This window comes from Nipponia nippon, unplaced genomic scaffold (assembly GCF_047370975.1).
Source record: "Nipponia nippon isolate SJK-2023a ecotype South Korea unplaced genomic scaffold, ASM4737097v1 scaffold_12, whole genome shotgun sequence".
NCBI lineage: Eukaryota > Metazoa > Chordata > Aves > Pelecaniformes > Threskiornithidae > Nipponia > Nipponia nippon.
The window spans coordinates 3,771,926-3,791,285 of NW_028262313.1; the positions used below are offsets into that span (position 1 = coordinate 3,771,926).

At 43.2% G+C, this 19,360-nt stretch overlaps 1 protein-coding gene across 2 annotated transcripts; it reads right to left on the reverse strand.

The window, feature by feature from the left end:
* Nucleotides 1-27: 27 nt before the first annotated feature.
* On the reverse strand, nucleotides 28-4,005 carry LOC148056652 (UDP-N-acetylglucosamine transferase subunit ALG13-like). Of its 2 annotated transcripts, XM_087748823.1 has the most exons (4): nucleotides 3,798-4,005; nucleotides 3,254-3,416; nucleotides 2,880-3,018; nucleotides 28-1,200 (listed from the first exon to the last, which is right to left on the reverse strand). In XM_087748823.1, the coding sequence occupies exons 1-4, from the start codon at nucleotides 3,876-3,878 to the stop codon at nucleotides 1,089-1,091; spliced, it is 495 nt and encodes a 164-aa protein (XP_087604949.1). In that variant the 5' UTR covers nucleotides 3,879-4,005; the 3' UTR covers nucleotides 28-1,088. The 2 variants fall into 2 exon arrangements, with proteins under 2 accessions (XP_087604949.1, XP_087604950.1); XM_087748824.1 differs by lacking the exon at nucleotides 3,254-3,416 and having other exon boundaries at nucleotides 3,798-3,952.
* Nucleotides 4,006-19,360: the final 15,355 nt, after the last annotated feature.

Consider the following 19,360-nt stretch of genomic DNA (forward strand, 5'->3'; position numbering starts at 1 on the left):
GGGGATCGGCAAAAATCACTCTTGCACAACTGTACAGCATGATTTATTCGACATATAGCCCTTGTGCTTGATTTGCTTAAGAGAATGCCTTTACATTTAACTTGCTAGTAAAAATTGCACTCGGACATCAGATGCACCGATTCAGGAGTTTCTTCTTGTTTTAAGCAACACCACCACCCCCCCAACAAATAATGTACTTGGAGGAAGGGCAGTTAGCACCAACTCTGCACTTACACAATTCTGGAGTATTACAGACCAAATAGCTTGCATGAACATTTCTAAGTTTAAACCCCCTTTGTTTTTCAAAATATTTACTTAAACAAATTGATGGTAGCATCACCACAGTTGACAGTTTCAATACTTTAAATGGGGAGCTCCAGTCAGCATCAAATCGGAAACATTGCACTTTACAGAATTCCAAACTAAGTAATGATGGGATAACACTGTGTAAATGGACTGACTGTCAACCTCACTCCTCTCCTCTGGGCCATGTTTTACTTTGGGAGTAAATCACTCAAAACCAGGCGAGTCTGTGGACAGTTTGGCAGCAGGCTTGCAGCTCTTGACTTTTCCCGCCCAGATTCACCACGTGCCACCTGCCCTTGAAAGAGGCTTAAATCTCTCACTTTTTAAATTCTCTTTTCAGTGCTTCTGTAAACACACAAAATGAGAGCTGTAGGCATCTGCTTATTTGCAGAACATCACAGGAACATCAACGAGGACAACTTATTTCCACTACTACTAGGCAAATATGGTCAAGAGACCACTATGTATATACCATGCCTGTTAAGAAGTAATTTAGCTTGTCCTCCTCACTGGCATTACCAACTCAGTGCAGATTTTATCATGTAAATATCTGTCTGGCCAAGAAACTAGACAGTTCGTATTCCCCTCTTGTTGGCACTGTGCTCTTTTAAGCATAAAGCTAGATGACTTTAAATTGGCACTAAACGGGAAACCATTTAATGTCAGTTATTAACAGACACTTTCTTTGAGGGTTTGTCCCTGTTGGTGGACTCTTAAGTATGGAAGGCCTCACTAGGAGAGGAGAAAAGTTTTATTCTGACATTTTTATTCCTCTGTATTGTTTATTGAAACCCAACAACTTTATCCAAGAACAAAGCAAACTTTTCTGGCTGTCCAGGAGGAAAAGGTTTCAAAGTTGACAAGTCCATCGACTGCAGTGTCTCCACAAGAGTGCTGTAAAAACAGACCAAAACCAAAAATTAAAAAAATTTAAAAAAAAAAAAAAAATCCATCCCAAAGGGAAATTTTTTCTTCACGCAATTTTCTTTCTATTCATACATACATAATCTTTTAGCGTGGAAATGAAAATAAGGACACGTATTGAAAGAGACCCAACAAACCAGTGGGCCCTGACCATCACTGGCTCATAGGCAGCATTGCTGAGAACACGCTTCGACCTATACAACAGACAACTTTTTAATCTGTTGTGGTCACAACGTTGGGGGACTGAACAAGATCTGAGGATCTTCACCATAAACCGTACCAGGAAATTGATCCTATCTGAACACATGGCATAGTTCTCCACTTAACACATAGCCAGAAAGAACAGCTAAATCAATCTGTTAGCTTGCTATTATCAGACTGCAAATAAGGCTCAAGTGCTAGGCAATGTTCAAGAGAAAAAAATAAAAATTCCTCCCTATCTCCGAAGCACTGGGAAAATAAGTTTAAGAAACTTGCCCAGTACAAATGAATGACAGGCCTAGTCTTTTCAGAAGGCTTTTCTGAAACATACAAAATCCTATTTGCAGGGCAAAGGAACAAGATGCAGACTAAATAATGGGAGTTGCATTTCCTCTGCCTTCAATTTAGAGGTCATCTGTTACTTGTAGAGTGCAATCAATCATAAAGAGAAAACAGTAAGATACAGTCAAAACAAGAGAGAAAATGAAACTAACAGGAGCCAGGATGAACACAAACAAAAGGAGCTGGTTCTGTTGTTGTTGTTGGGTTTTTTTGGGGGGGTTGTTTGTTTGGTGGTTTGTGTTTTTTTTTTTTCCTCAAGTGACAGGCAGCAGATCTGTGAAACTCCTTGTCAGAGGATGTGGTGGATTCAGGAAGTTTGGTTAAAAGGGCAGCCTGAATAAGCACTTGGAAGACAGACGCATTGAAAGTTCCTAACCAGACAGTATCTGATTTAGGAATCCCCCTGAATCAAAGTACTTAAGAGCATTAGAGAGAAAGTAATACAACAAAGTGCCTATGTTCTTGCCCTGTTTCTACTTTTGGCTGAGCATCTGTGTATGGCCACTGCAAATAGGATACTGAGCTACGTGGACTCCTGATCCGTATCAGTAAGGCCATCTTCAGATACTTTAAATTTTATGATGTCAGTACATCTATACAGTCAACTTTAGTGCCCTTTACAAGGAAAATCCACACAGCAAAATGATGAAATGGAATCCTAAGTCTGCAGGGAGCAATTTATTCTTTATAGCTTATAGTTACAAACTGATGGTCTGGGTTGTATTATTCCTAGACTCCGAAAAAGAATCCAACAACTAGTGAGAAAGAGCAGAGAAAGCGAGAAGCTATTAGGTGCCTCTAGGATGCTACCTGACTGTCCCAAATTCAACCACTTCTATTTGGTTTAAATTGCTCTTCTTTCCATCAGAATACATGTGCCCTCAAAAAAGAAAAAATTAAAAGGAGTCATGGTCAAAAGCCTTGGTAAGTTTGGTAAATTAGCACCTAATGTTAATCTATCCACCATGGAAAATCTACCTTGCAAACACATGGTCGTTACAGAGAAGGATGTACATTTCCGCGTTACATTCTCAATACTGTAGTATCACGGAGCGATGGTGCTGAACGCTGCTTGTTCAGTCAGGACAGCCACAGCAGTCCCATACCTGCAATTACAGCGGAGGACGTGCCCATCTCTGTGGAGCTGTTTTGCCAGTTCAAGCTGATGGTTGTGCATCAGCTTTTCGTTTGTTACTACTATTAGTGGTTTTCCTTTTTCTAGAGTCTCCAGACAGCTACCTGCACCTACGGGAGAAAAAGAAAACACAATGAGTTTTTGCCCTGACGGATGAATTATCATGCTACTTGCTCTTGAAAGACGGGGGGCTCCAAAAGGTGAACATTTAACCATCCAGCTCTAGCTGGGGACCTGAACATTCAATGCCAGCCCAGCCCCGAGCCGTAGAGAGACTTCACCCGACCGACTTCCACTCCCGCCCCCAGGAGAACCGGCTCGGCAAACAAACGGCGCTCTCTCTACCTGCGTGGCTGATGACCAGGTCCGCCCTCCCCAGGTCCTCGGCCAGCGAGTCCTTGAAGCGGAAGGCTTCCACCGCCAAGGCCGGGCTGCTGGGCAGCGCCGGCTCCAGCGCGCCCCGCCCGAACTGCAGCACCAGCTTCTGGTAGCCGCGGCTCCGCAGCACCTGCGGCAGAAGGAGGGTGGGGCGGGTGGGTGCACGCGTGTGCGTGGACCCGGGGCGCACCCCGGGGCGCCTGGCCCTGCTCCCACCCACCCCGGCCCGGGGGCCGCTGCCACCCCGAGCCCCCCCCACCGCTTCGCGCCACAGACCGGCACCCCCCCTTCCTCCGCCTTCACGCCACGGCCCCCCGCCACAGAGCGGCCCCCCACGCCCGCCCCCGGTCACCCGCCGTTTCCCGCCGCCTCAGCCACCCCGGCAGTCGCGGTCCCCCCGGAAGGCGGGACCGCTCCGCGCGCGCAGGCGCCCGGTTGAGGCGCTGCGGGCGGGCCGTGAAGGGGAGGCCCGGGACGGCTGCCCGCGGAGCCGGGCTCTCCGCCGCCTCACCTGCAGGGCCGGCGGGGAGCAGACGGTCGCGATTAGGTCGTCGAAGCTAGTGGTGCCCACCGTGACGAAAACGGACTTCATGGCCGACGGCCACCCGCTCAGCGCCCATCTGCGGGCCGGGAGCCGCCAGAGGGCGCCAGGCACCGTCCCGTTCGCCGCTGCACTCCTCAAAATGGCTGCCGGCCTGAGGGGGCGGGTTGGCCGGCGGGGCCGCCCCCTTCTCACGGCCGCCGGGTGCTGGTTTGAGCCCGCTTCCTCCGCTCAGGCGAGCCAGGGGATGGGGCAGGTTCAGTTGCCGGTACCGGCACGGTATTCCCGGTACAGCCGGACCCGCGCAGGGGTGCGGGACTCCCTCCGTGGTGCCGGAGCGGCAGGGACGGCGCCCGCTCTGTGTAGCGAGCCCACCCGCCGCCAGTGTCCAGCGACCTCAGTGTGGATAGCCAAGAGTGTCTCAATTTTTCAGATTTCCAGAGAGGGGAGGAAAAAAAGTAACCCAAATTTGCCAAATTTGGAAAAGGAATTCAGAAAGCTTTGCACTCCACGTGTTATTTTAGCACTTGGGGCACAGAACACTAAATGGCAGCCTGACTGGGGCCAGGTGCTGGTCTGAGAGTGCCAGTCATCCTGTCTTTTCTGTAAGCCCAAATTTGGGAATTTGGCTGGATTGCCGGTCCTCCTTATATCCAGCTTTAGCTAACAAACTGCCTAAACACAGTGAATCAGTAGGACTCGATCACTACATCCTTCAGGATTACAGCAGCTGCTCTAAGCTCCACCAAGAGAAGACCTCAGCTCTGGACTATGAGATGCATTAGCTCTAGGTACCTGTAGAGCAGGGAAGCGGTTGAATCACCATCCCTGGAGGTATTTAAAAGATGTGTAGATGTGGTGCTTAGGGACATGGCTTAGTGGTGGACTTGGCAGTGCTGGGTTAACAGTTGAACTCAATGATCTTAAGGGTCTTTTCCAACCTAAACGATTGTATGTTCCCAGCCTGCCATTCCCATAGCATGACCACAGATACCTTTTCTTTACAGACTAACTAACCTGGGCTAGGCATGGGGTTACCCAGTCTGGCCCAAGCCTCCCACAGCACTTAACTGTGGGAGTAATATCACCAAAGGATAGTAGCAAACGAGCAGTCAGTCACGCTTTGGAGGAGAGATTGACGTTTCAGACAAGTGTTGCCTGAAGCAGTGCCGCAGTGGGTCCTGTAATGGCTGACGCATCCCCCTGAGCACTGAGCCTCACTGGGGGACACACTTCGCTTCTGGTCAGAGCATCACCTGGGGACATGCCATAGCATTGCAGAGCTGTGCGATACAAGCCTACCTTCAAATGACTGAAGGCAGGAGAAGATTGCATACATTTCTATCAGTGGGTGAGCTAGGGTGGTTTGCCATGTGGATATCCTTCCACTGATAGCACAGGGATTGGTGAAGATGGGAGACAGAAGGGAGACAAATATAGTTCAAACTCTGCATTCTATGTTTTGTTTAGAGAACTTTAATAACTCTGGCTATGCATGTGCATTGTGTCCACACCCCAAAAAAATCCCAGAGATGCTGCAAACCCCAATAGAAACTGCTGTCTGCTGGATCTTAGTTGATTCCAGAAAGTCAGACATGAAAATTACTTGGCCTAAATAGATGAACCTGTCACAGGAGCTGAGATTGCAACTCAGGGAAAACCCTGAAAGTGAAACTGAAATCAAAGCCAGAAGCTGTATCCTCCTGGTTTCTTTTCCTCACTTTGCCACTAACCAGTGTTAGCACCTTGGGGAGGTGCTTGTCTTCTCTGTTTCTCCACCTGCAAGGCAGTGTTTAGCAATTTATCTCCTCTAAAGCTTTCTGTGGAGGTGATTATATTAATGTGTAGAGAATTTAGTCTTTTAAAAAACTTCACTGTGGCAAATTTTTAAAGATATTGAATAGGTTTTTTGCCTACCCTGCTTCCCTTGGCCTTTTGAAAGATACATTCTCAGTATCATTGAATACAGGTAGGTTTCCCGTCCTCCGTATTGCCCTTTCTCTAAGCACACATCTTTCTGATGCTGTTTCAGGCTGGTCTTACTACCTTCTTACGAGGACTGAGGAAAAGTACTCCCTTGAGCAAAGGCATGTCAGCTCCCTGTGGAATGTCATCCTAAGACCAAAGGGACAGGAAATCAGGCAGGAGCTGAGGCTGGAGATGAAGGCCCTTTCTGAAAAATAAAAAAGCCTTTCAGTGCTAAACCACATTAAATCAATTGCAAAGATGAAGTCACCAGTAAATTTGTTATTTCAGGTATATTTCCCCTTTGTAATGAAAACCCGGGGGGGGGGGGGGGGGGGTAGGGGAGAGGGTTAACATTTTAGTTTCCAGAAAAATCCAAACATTAAATCTGTTAACACAGTCTTGTCCACTGGAGGCTAAGGATAACTCCTTAGCAGTTGCACAAACTGAACTAGCAGTTTTCTTTCTTTCATTGCAAGTGTAACACAATGTACATTTCTACAAAAACAAACTACTCAGACATCTAAATCTATTTATTCCCTGAATTAAATTTAATAGATGAGGTTACATCTGTATACGCTACTGAGTGTTCCAAGAAAGATGCAGAAGCTATCTTGAGGATACCTCTGATTGCCATGTTAATGGCTCATTCACAATGCTCATTAGCCCCCTGTTGCTTTCATTTAGCATAATGAGCCACACTGAAATGTATTTATTTTTTGATTAAAGCAAATGGTGCTGACAGCAGACATGGCCAGGGGGAGGGAGGCACTTTATCTTGGGGAAACCTGCTGTAGAGCAAAACAATATCCAAGTCCTGAGTGCACAGGGCCTTAGTGGCCCTGACCAGCCTCACCCAGCTCTTACTGCTCTCCCTCAGGACAAGGAAGCCAGGAGCTGAGGGTGACGACAACACAAGCCAGGCAAAGACCTCACCAACAGAGCGCAGTCTGACGACACCAGAGAAAAGCAAGCAGAGCGGTGGCAGCAACAGGTCCGGTGGTCCAGTAACCATCAGGCAAAGACAAGGTAACAAGCTATTTCCAAGGTCAATCCAGCAAACCCAAACAGCAATTCAGGAGCAGAACTAGCAGCAAGGACACCTACAACTCACCCCTGTTCTGTCCTCCCAGCATAAGACAGGCATGGACCTGTTGGAGCAGGTCCAGAGGAGGGCTGTGAAGGTGCTCAGGGGGCTGGAGCACTTCCCCTATGAGGACAGGCTGAGAGAGCTGGGGTTGTTTAGCCTAAAGAAGAGAAGGCTCTAGAGAGACCTCACAGCAGCCTCCTGGTACTTAAAGGGGGCCTACAAGAGAAATGGGGAAGGACTCTTCATCAAGGAGCGTAGTGACAGGACAAGAGGTAATAGTTTTAAATTGCAAGAAGGTAGATGTAGATTTAGATTAAATATTAGGAAGTAATTATTTACTATGAGGGTGGTGAGACACTGGAACAGGTTGCCCAGAAAAGTGGGTGTCCCATCCCTGGAAGTGTCCGAGGCCAAGCTGGATGGGGCTTTGAGCAACCTGGTCTAGTAGAAGGTGTCCTTGCCCATGGCAGGGAATTGGAACCACATGATCTTTAAGGTCCCTTCCAACCTAAACCATTCTATGATTCTACTTAAAGCCTGAGCTTAAATGAAGTCCCCATCAGAGGGTGTGGGTGGAAGCCCCAGCTGAGGCTGGTCAGGGCACTTAAGACCTATTAGTGCAGTCAAGGCCCTGACAACCGATGCATAAGAAGTCAGATTTTGGGATGAAAAGAAGGATGCTAAATTTTTCAGGTGTGTCAGAGATGAGGGTCAGCACATGCATAAATCTTTGTGAGAAATGGTAAGGACAGGATAATGAAATGATTGTAATTTTTTTTTTTAATGAGGAGGATAGAATTAAATATATTGGAGTGTTTTCCTGTTTATATCATTATTTTATATTAGGTTAATTACAGAAGTTTAGGAAATTACTGCTCATTTGTAACTAAAGCACTATAACTCACCACATGCATGCTCTTACTCTGCCAAAATTGAAAAATAAACTTACCGTCATGATGCGATAAGTCCACACATTCATTCTGCAGTTAGAACAGGTTTACAGTGGTTGCCATTGTACCTCAGCTGTGACCTTGCTTTCAGCCATCCACTCATAACTTAAAGTTCCTATAAAGTAAGGCACTCTCAAGAAAATGTTCCATGTATGAGCAGCAACTTGTTCATACTCTCATGGTTTGCTCCCTCAAATTTCAGAAGAGTAAAATGTGTATTTAGAAAAATGAAGACACTTTGAATAATACTAGTCTTCCTAACCCTCAAGTGAGAGAGAAACTAGAGTAGAGTCTGCATAGTACTGTAAGTTAAATTCCTATATCTAGGTTTGCTCTGACTATTAAGGTTTGCATATAGAAAAACTTCTTATTCTTCCAGTCAATGGGTGCCTATGTGGTGGTATTTTCTAAACTCTGCCTAGTTATTCTTGTCAGTGCGGTAGGGTATTCACAAGCTAAATTAAACATTGAGCATTTTAGGATAATGACATGTTAGGTAACAACAAACCCATGCAGCTCAAAAAACCCGCTAGATTCACTGACCTCTTCTTACTCTGAAGAAGAGGTTTGGGCTAATTTCTGTGTGCTCAAAGGGAGGAAAGCATACTGCTGCTCTTCCAAAGTGCAGAAGGCCTGATTGCATAAGAGTACTTCAAGTTTCAAGGACAGCTGACCGTGCTCAGCAGTTTGCAAAAACAGACCTAATATTACTAGCATGTCAAATGGAATCTGTCTTTCAGTTTTCTTAATCAAAAATGTCCAGGAGTGAGTGAGAACCTGTCAACAGGGAGTCCTTCTTACACTGAATCTCTTTTAATACTCCTTGTGGAAGATGATATATATATATATATATAGTTTTGTTTGAAATAAGGGTTAAAACAGCTATTCTTAAAATACAGTATGTCCAGGATCATAGCACATCGGGTTTTGCATTTGATTATTTTGCTTTTTATTGTATGAGTGCTGAATTTCACTTCTACAGGACCCTGTTTTGCTCACTTGCTTTCTAGAATTCAGAAATCACTGGAATGATTTCTGTGGTATGGAGCAGGTCTGTGTGACTCCAGCTTGCTCTTTTCCATGTGTCACTGAAAGTGAGCGTCCTCTGCAGCTTGTACTCCCAGCATCATGCTGTATAGGGACTAGAAGAAAAAAATACTTACAAGTAACATTGCAGTGACTTAAACTGGCATTGGAGTTTTCACTGGAGGATACATTCCACTTGCACATTGAATTAGGCTTGTTAGGGTGATTTTAAACTAAAAAGAAAACAGAAAGCCATCCATTATAGGACTCAATCTCATGCTAGTTTGTACCTGCTATTTTAATTAGAAGTTGTGTAGGGCGTAAGTAGAATTTTGTCCATGAGCACTTATGCTCTGGTCCATGAGAACTACAGATCATTTGCAGAATGAGATCCTTGGAGCTGATCCCTTGCAGTTTTAAGGCAGTTAAAGATCATGTAATCCAGACTTGGTACTATGCCTTGTTTGTAGCCATTCATTGCTACTCCTGCTCTGCGTTTCCGCAGACACTCATACAACCACATAGTGATCCAATTCAGAGAACTGATCTGACAGGAAAGTGATTTGTTTGCAGTTAAATCAGTTCCCTGAGTTGCACAAGCACCAATACTAGCAGAAGGAAGGAGGCGGAATTGTGGCACCTTGGATTTAGATAGGCACAATTCCCCAGCATTTAAGCCAATTTCTACCTCGTCATTGCGATTAGTAGCTGTGAACACATTCTCCCAGCCACGTGGCTCAGACGGTTGAGTGCCCGTTGCCTTTGGGGCAAACCTTGTGTGAACCTGTACCTGCTTGGGCTGGAGAATCTCTCTTTGCAGTGCCAGTTGTTTCTCTCCAAGATATGGGTGTGGGGTATTATCAGGGACATTGAAGAAATATGGGCTCAAGCTGACATAATGTAGTCCCAGACCCCAGAGAGAGGCTAGGAAGGGGCTAAAATGGAAGACATGTTCTTGTGAGAGCTTGCTCCCATCTGTGCTTTATATGGCATAATTTATATTCTGATATTTTCTTCCCATGACAACATCTGGGCAAGAAACCGAAAACGGCACGAGTGCAAGCTGTTTTTTGTTGAGTGAGAAATGATGTATGCCTCCTCCCTTCTCCTTAGCCTTTATTTGAAATGTTTCTGGATGGCTCAGTTTTGAGCCCTGTCTCTTTATATTCAGCTCAGCTTGCCACAGTTTGCCCTGAAAGCTCCATAATTATATCATTCAGGAGTAAGAAAATGCATGAAAATAAACTAGTTGGTTCACATCTTGGTTTCTGAAAACTACATACTGCCCTCAGTTTGCTCTTGAAGTCTAAAGACTAACTCACAACTGTTGCAATAAAACTCTGACGACCCCTGAAATGCATGGGCTGCAGACAATGTATCAAATAATGAAGCAATCATTTAAAAATATACACCAACAGAAAGGCAAGTAAACCTATAAGCCTACAAAGTCTGATTTTCTTTGAAGGAAAAAAAACGCCAATGACTAGCTATTTAAAAATGCAACTCTGTCTTTCCTTTACCTTGTATTTTGTGCACAGATTGATTCTCCATTTGGCTTGTGATGTAATGGTGCAGTGGATGACATGAGGCGTAAGAGAGCAATTAGACTTCTCCACACCAAATTTACATTATGTTTCAGTACTTTTTATATGTTTATAAATGTGCAAAATGAGTAAAGATAGTCTTACTTGTATTTCTAGTTGGCTTTATGTAAATTTGAACTGAAAAAATGTTCGCTTCCTTTTCTTTTCTCATTTAGATGTAGTGCTGTACCTATGAGGGATGATATTTCTGTTACTGTAGAGAACTATGAAAATTAGATGGAGAATATTTTGGGGGATGATTCCTTCATATTACTGTGATTCAGAGATGCTTGGTCTGGGAAAATAACAGAGGAACATTTGTCAGGCAAATTTAAACAGCATACTTCGAAATATCTCATCGCAACATTTCTACATTCTTTGAATTGTCTCTTTGTGGGCTTGTTATTTGGCAGTGGGGATTGTCAGATAGCCTACAGGTACACAAAGGCTCAGGCTGACTGGAGACAGCAAAGGGGATGTTAGATCACCGCTTCCTCAGGGCTGACTAGCAAAAGACAGGCGCTGAAGCAGCAGGAGGGAACTGTATTCACTGACTAAATATTTCACATTTGAAGTGGAAGGGGAGGCTGTGGGTTAGCTAGAATGAGTGTTATATCCGACAGCTCTCATGGATTTTTCTGAATTTTGCAATATTTGATGGCATGCCTTGAAGCCCCAGGTTCTGGAATTATGTAATCATGATTTTTAAGGCCTTATGCTTCTGAAGAGGAGACCAAGAAAATGACTCACTGAATCTTAACGCCCAGAAGACTAACACATAAATAATATTTATTATATAACTATGTATCTTTTTTATTACTCCTGTTTTGCTTTGTATTTAAACAATGTCATGATTCTTTGAGACCTGACTTCTGGAGGCTCAGAGCTTACTAATTTATGAAAGTGAAGTGCTGCTGGTATTTGCCCTGCCCACAAAGCAGGAGGTCACCTCTACACTGGGATACAGCATATACTGTATTTCAGTCCTTGTTACAAGGAATGTGGCTCAACTGATTTGTACCAGCTGTTGGACTGGATCTTTACTGATGCTTGATGCCTCTGCTAGATTTCTGACAAGGGTAAAATGCTTGCATTAAAGAACCAGAAAATGGGCTTCATATCAAATAAAATTTCTCAAAGGTGGTAATTGCCAGGAAGTGTTAGGGATATTTGGGACTGTAAAGGAAATAATTTGAAGAATGGTTGCAAAACAGGCTGGTATGCAGACATAGGAGGGAGTCTGAGGTCTGTCGCAAGCAACATTATCCTGGTTGTGAAGGCTCGATATGGTGATGTCTCCTGGCAACTCGTCCCTTCAGCTCCTCGGGGAACCTCCGCCTGTGACAGCCTGGCACTACTCCTTGCTCTCTGTGGAAAACACACGCCACTATTCCTGCCTACTAGCTACCAGCAAACACCTCCACAGCAATCCACGGTGTGAATGCCCTGCCATTTCATATTCCCGCATAATCCCTCTGACAACCAAATCTATTAAAAATTCATTTTCATCCAGGCAAATCAGACTCCCTGAAATCAATTGAGCTTTGTTCTCTGAAGGCAGCTTGTGCTGGTGCACGTGTAGTCAAATTCTGAGGTGGCCTTGCATGCATTTTTACAAGCACTGAGATAGAATTCATGTTTCAATTATTCTTTTTGATGTGCATTTTTTAAGGAAATTAGAATATTATGCTCAAGTAAACCAACAGTTTTAGATCTTTAGGAAGGAGCTCCAAGTGAGAAGAATTCCTCCCTTTTCCCAGCCAGTCCCAACTATACAAGTACATACAAATATCTCTCTTTGCCATGCAGCATAAAAATAGATAAGGAGGTGACCTATGAACACAGTCTAAATTTCACCTTTATCCATTTGCCTGTTGTTCTCTGATCACTAGATCTCGGCAGCAGTAGTTTATGTAGGCATTTTGAATTGCTCTTTAGAAGTCTTCAGGGACCTAAGTCAGTCCATTGATTAAGTAAATGGATTTTGGAAGTATGTAGGCTAGCTGAATATACCCTACAGTTAATGAAAAGCTACTCTAATTCTTCCTGAAAAGAAAACAGAAGAGCACGGGTGTTGGGCAAACAGGATCGGTGGCGTTCATACCAGCAGAGGGCTGCCCGCATACGCTGCATCGAGGGGATCAAAAGGCATCAAGCTTGTGGGCTCCTTTTTGTTCCGTCTTTTCAGCATAGTATTAGCATCTTTACATTTACAATGTCTGTTTTTTCTTCTCAAGCTGGCTCTCAAAACCGAAGTGAAATAGTGAAAGCATATGAGATTCACTTCGCAGCCGATCAACAGAGGTAGCCAACACGGATCTGCACAAGGCCCGAAAGATCGAATGATGTTTCATGCACCGAGCGTGCCTGTTCCCAGCAAGTCTTGTTCAGAGGAACTGTACCCTCTGCATCATTCCCAAGCCTTTGCAACAGCAGCAGGGGTGCTGATAGCAGTGACAGAGTCGTGATTCATTTCTCTCTCCTTTTTGTTTGTACTAATAAGATGATAGTCAGCTTATTATTTACAGGCAGTCTATTTTCCATTAGACATTGGGGATCAAAGTAGCCACTAGATACTTGCCAAAACCACTGAGCTCAACTTAGAGATTCTTTAACAGCTCTGTCTGGGCCACCATTTTTTTTGTTTGCACGTTTATATAGCAGTGAAACATACTGAGAAGAATCAATACCAGAAACCTCTTTGTTTGCATGCATTTCCTGTTTATGGCCTTCTTTTTACCACCAGAAATGCTAGAAATATTTTATGCAGAGGCAAACCAGAAGGTTAATATTATGTGGTGAATTTCACAAGGATGTGAAGATAAAAAATTGTGGCTTTTATTTTTTAATGTCCTAAGGATGTACACAGAGAGACGCGTAAGAGAGAGATATAGTCATGTTTACAATTGGAACAGTTTTGAGTATGTGTGCCTGTGCACTTTACAAATATATACTCTTATTTAGGTATCAACATATAATGGTGAATCTTCTCTCAGGATTTCTTGGATCATAATTCCAGGATAACATTCATCTGTTTCAAATAAATAACCTTGCTCGAACTCGCTCAGAAATATTGGACCAGATTCATCCCAGGTGTAATTTAACTGACTTACATCTAAAACAGAGCTCAGTGTTACATTTGGGAGAGTCATTACTGCTGCGTGCGCTAATGTCAAAACAAGACTCTTTTACATTCTCTCATCCCTAGAGAAAACTTTGCTGAACTCACGATAGTCCTGTGTGCTTCACCCTTGTCCTGGTTTCAGCTGGAATAGAGTTAATTTTCTTCCTAGTAGCCGGTATAGTGCTGTGTTTTGGATTTAGTGTGAGAATAATGTTGATAACACACTGATGTTTTAGTTGTTGCTGAGCAGTGCTTACACTAAGTCAAGGACTTTTCAGCTTCCCGTGCTCTGCCAGGTGCACAAGAAGCTGGGAGGGGGCACAGCCAGGATGGCTGACCCAGGCTGGCCAAAGGGCTATTCCATACCGTATGGCGTCATGCTCACTATATAAAGCTGGGGGAAAAAGAAGGAAGGGGGGGACGTTCAGGGTGATGGCGTTTGCGTTCCCAAGTAACCGTTACACGTGATGGAGCCCTGCTTTCCTGGAGATGGCTGAAACCTGCCTGTTGGTGGGAAGGAGTGAATGAATTCTTTGTTCTGCTTCGCTTGCGTGCGCGGCTTTTGCTTTCCCTATTAAACTGTCTTTGTCTCAACCCACGAGTGTTCTCATTTTCACTCTTCCGATTCTCTCCCCCATCCCACCGGCAGGGAGTGAGCGAGTGGCTGTGTGGGGCTTAGTTGCCGGCCGGGGTTAAACCACAACAACCCTGTAGCATACTTATGCACGGCCATCTACAGTACAGCCATGTACTTCCATCTACAGTAACACTGTCTTTCTCCTTCCCTGATGAAACTAAGAGATGTTCAGATACTAAATGTGACTGTTTATTTACATAAGGCTTTGTGTACCAATGTTTCCTGTTAGCGGCACACTACAAAGCACTGTTCTTGTCACTGTGCCATATTAAAATCGTGATCCATGGTTAAAGAAATCAGTCCAAATGAAGGGCCTTGGTTTTGGTTTCTCTGATTTTTAAGTGTATCACAGATTGGGCTGACAGCTGAGGGTAGACTGAGGTCTTTAATCAATCCAAAAGTGAGGTATAACATACTTGGCAGACGTACAGATAGGTCAGCTTTTCTTTGCCTTGCTTGGGAGGTAGAACTATGGAGGCTGAGAAAATTCTTCATGCTTCACAGCATGGTCCATTTCTAATCCTTTTGGTAATGGCTCTGAGCTTTCCGTGGAGATATGGGCAGTTGGCCATCAAAAATTGGACTGAGGACACTTGCAGACTGCTGGGCAACCGTTGTATATAACAGCATCAGGTTGCTATCAGGCAGTGTTGAACTTGACCCAATGCCTTTGCCATGAGGCAAATAATGTTCTTTTTCTGTCCCTTATCAAAGGGATATAATTGCCTGGCAGCACCCACAGTTGATACGATCACACTTCTGGCATAACTGGTAAAATAAGTTAATTCTTCTGAATGTAAGGAGTTTTGATATTGAAGAAATGATTCATGTCTAAGATCAAAAGGAAATGTCTTCCGAAGCAGACAGTGACCCATTTCCCTCCAGGGCCTTCGATTTCTGTCATGATAGGCAAAATCATTCCCTTTGGTTTCTCTGAACCTGGAATTTTAATTTTTATTTTGTGAGGCAGTGACTTGGTGAGGATTCAAGTGAAATCTTTGTTGATTCTGAGACTGGTATTACACAAGGTACTGCTGGGATATATTGCAGCTCCCTTACTGTTTTCTGTTTGTGAACAACCTACCCCAAGGTGCTAATTAGCTAGAAAAATTGCATATACACGGAGTACTGTTTTGTTCCTCTATAAAAATGCATTTGTGGTTGAGATGAATTTAACTGCTTGGCTTAATTGTGAGCATTCTGGATTTCTGAAATCAGCAAGGTAATAGCAAAAATTTGTGAGACTGGTATTTTTCATCTAAAAACTAATTAAAAATATTTGGCTAATTCTTAATAACACCCATCCTCATCAATGATTTGTTAGATGCAATAAACCCATTTAAATATTTTTATTTATTCTCCACAAAGTCTGGCCACATATTGCTTGTATTCAACAAGACCTGTCTTTGGTGGTTGGTACCTCTGCTCTATGATTGTAATCAGCTGTTTTCTTGGCCTAGGTACTGCGTAGGCTGGAAGAAATTCTTTTGTGTGTCTTTCTTTGACATATAGATATGATTTGTGTTTCTTGTCCAACTTGAGTTCAAGGATGTCTGAACAAGGGACATGTGGCAAAGCATGGCTGGCTGTAGTCTGTTGCTTCTGAGACGAGGCAATGCAAATGCCACTGATTTTAAATTTTCTTTGGGGCATTTTATTTCTCTCAGAGGAAGAAGGTTCACATCAGACTTCTTATATGGATAAAGTCTTGAGGATACTTGTGGGTACTAAATAATAATGATACATCAGTTTTAAATTGAACACTGTGCTTCAGAAGTGGCTGCAATAGGAGGAATCAGCATGATCTCCATGGGTTTATGTAACAAAAATGAACACCAATTACAGTGCATTTTTTCCACTGGGACTTAGCCCATCATTTTGTCTAATTATGGTATGAATCCCACAATGGAGAAAACCCGTCTTCTGTAAAGAACTAATTCCCTCTAGAAATGCTAAAAATCTTAAAGAACTCTAATTATAATACATTTCTCAATAGATAAAGAGAGCCAGAGAGAGCCTGTGCCAGCCACTTACCACAGAAAAAAACCATAAAAAGATGAAGGACTACCCTGGGAGACAAATAGGGACTCCTTTCATCCTTCATCTAGGCTCTTACTAAATATAATTACTGATCTATGCCTAAAAGCATTACTGTCAATTGAGAGTTGATAGATTTATTGACATGTACTCAAGAAATAATGCTGGACTAGAAAGACTTGGGAAGAAAATGGCTGAAAACAAGTTCTACTATACTCCTAAGAAGTTCTGAGACACTCCAAATTAGCAGGCTACTCAGACATGCAGGTAGCTTTGTGTATTGTAGTTTCTGTCACCAGGCGTGTTGTATCATGAAATGGGTTGCCTGTGATTGAAAAGGGGAAAAACTGATTTCCTCACTCCCAGTCCTATTCTTCAGACCAAGTTCCAACATCGATTTGATTAGATTTCTGCAAACCTGAGGTAGTTCATTAAGCTGCAAAGCTCTACTGAGGGTTGTTCAAAAGACTGCTGAATGGCAAAAAAGTCAGCAGGGAGAAGAGCTGCAAGGCTTCTTCAGCACAACAGAGGATGGTTGTAGATGAGAATGACAAAGAATAGGCTATGGTCACTCGGGGATGAGATAACCACACATACACGTATCACTATGCATTAGTTTATTTTGCCTGATGTTCTATTATGAGTTTTAAACCTTCAGTATTAGATAAAGAGGCAGTGTTTAACATTGAAATTGCCTAAAACATGCCTTCCCCAGCTGTCTGGTGAAATTGAGTCCAAACTCTTATTTTCATTCAATGGAAACGTCTCACATACTTTGTAACACTGAATGATCTTTCAGACTCACTTACAAGAAAGAATAAACAGCCTTCCCAAGAGGAGGACTGCATGTTGCATTTATTTACAGATTGGTGTACTAAAAAAACCGAAAGCAAATTATGATTACTGCTGAAAGATGATACCTTGGGAAGTGAAAACCTGGTATAGCTGGATCTAATCACCTCAGAGACAGAGAACAGCTCTCGCTGCTTCCTGGCCTTGGAGACGTTTGTTTGCCATGTTTGTCTTTCCTTGAAGGAAACAACTGAGAGAATTTATACACCCACAAAGACAAAATCTTCAGAAAACAGACAAAACCTAGCAACTCACAGATCTTCCTGCCTCAATAACGCTGACGTCAAACTGTGATTACAGTCCAGGGAAAGCTGGTTGGCTTCTCCTCGTTTTGCCTTTAAATTATATTTAAGAGAATGTAAATTTAAAAATGTAAAGATTTTATTTAGATAATTTCTTGCTGTCAGTTTCCTGTGTTCTTTCTTAAGTGGTTGACACAGTGATATGCAAAGGTAAATGGAAGGAGAAGCACATGGAACATGCACAGAGACAAACTGGGTATAGCTCAGCCACATTTCCTATACCTGACCTCAATGCAAGGAACTGCTGGTTGAAAGAGACTTTTTCAAAGCAAGTTATATTTATAAAAAAAAAAGTCTCACTGTTTGCATTCCAAAGTCTTTGGCTGGCAGTGCAGCATTAACTCTTTCATTTGGCTTGGCTATCGCTGGTTTCAGTCTATTGCCTCCTGTGAGAGAGGTCACATTGCTCTAAAGTAAGAAATAAGAAATTACTAGCCTCTGCAATCACATCATCCATTCCAATCTGATCTGAGTCTGCTTTATCCCTGTAGAGGAGACATATGAAGGTTTGCGAGTTAATTATGGTGAATGATATGTCAAGTGTTGTTAAAATCCAAGCACTGGACCAAAAAGATCAGCTCTACCAGTAAGAGAGCAATTGATTCTGCCAATGTCTTTGCCTCTGAGACTGATACTTCCAGCAGCATCTGATTTCTTTGAGAAGGTAATGGTTCTGTGAGTGATGCTAGTATAGCATAAGCTTCTCATAATTAAATGGGTCACTGACACTGTCATTGCACGTGACAGTTCTAGCACATGGACAACACCTTTCTTTCAATCTAAGTTCCTTATTTTAATGCCATTTTGCCATCGTGAGCTATTGTGATTTTAGCTTGACATGAAGCTAAACTGCTGTATGGTACCTCCTGCTGATGGAGTTGCTAATCCCTCTGACCATTACTGTATTCCATGCAAGATTAGTCCCCTACTTCACTTACCTCTTGGACCAGCCTGTTAGAAAGGAAGCACACCACAGCTTGTCATCCGGTAGCCTGAATTCCAACTTAGTGAGCCTTCTCTTGGAACTGTTCAATTTATGGTGAGCTGTTACTTGTTGTAGAAAAGAAAACTTTAATCATCAGTTCTTGTTAAGGTGTTGAATTTTGAGCTTTATTAATTGAACTGGTTCCTTCTTCATTTCCTCTTTACCATAAGATATTTACTGTTGTGGGCAAGTATCCATCTGTTTTGAAGTTCAAAACTAAGCATGCACTGAGAAAGCTCTGATCTGGTCCTCCTATAGGTCCTGCTTTTCTTTACCTTTTTGTCTGATGTGCAACTGGTCTCCAGATTTGTCTTTTTACTTTATATGAACATCCCTAGCACTCTGCTGTGATTCATTCCTGTGATATACTGTGTGGCTCTTGTGATATACTTGTGGCTCTCTATACTGTGTGCCTGTTCTTGGACTCAGAGCTGGATCATGGGTAAAACATACAGTAGGAGCAAGCTACAGTCACACATCTACCCGCAACAGACCTTCCTTTGCCTTGCATGCCTGTTGTATGGACTACTATTCTCTGTGTCATGGATACTTGTGTGCCTGCGTAAACTGGACACTCTGACCTAAAGTTTTAATTGTAAGTATCTTACTCTGTCCCCTGCTCTTGAGATGTGAGTAATTCTTGTGATCTCAAGTTTCCTCAGCAGGAGAAAAAAAGAGGCAATGATGCTGAACTAATCCATATTCATAAAATGTAAAGGCTTATTCGAGCCTTTAAGTGGCAGGAGTGATACCAAATTTAAAGGTGTTGTCTACAAGCATTATGTTTGAACTGTGACTTGCTCATGGATATGGAAGGCAGCTTTTCAGAGAAAGGTCTTCAAGATGGCATCTGGTCCATGCCACTACCTCAAAGCATGATAAACTCTTCCTAATCTCTTTGTTATTGCTGTTGTCCAGCGTGGGCACTGAAGACACTGAATTTCCACTAAAGCAGTATCCATTTGGAGATGTTTTAAGAATT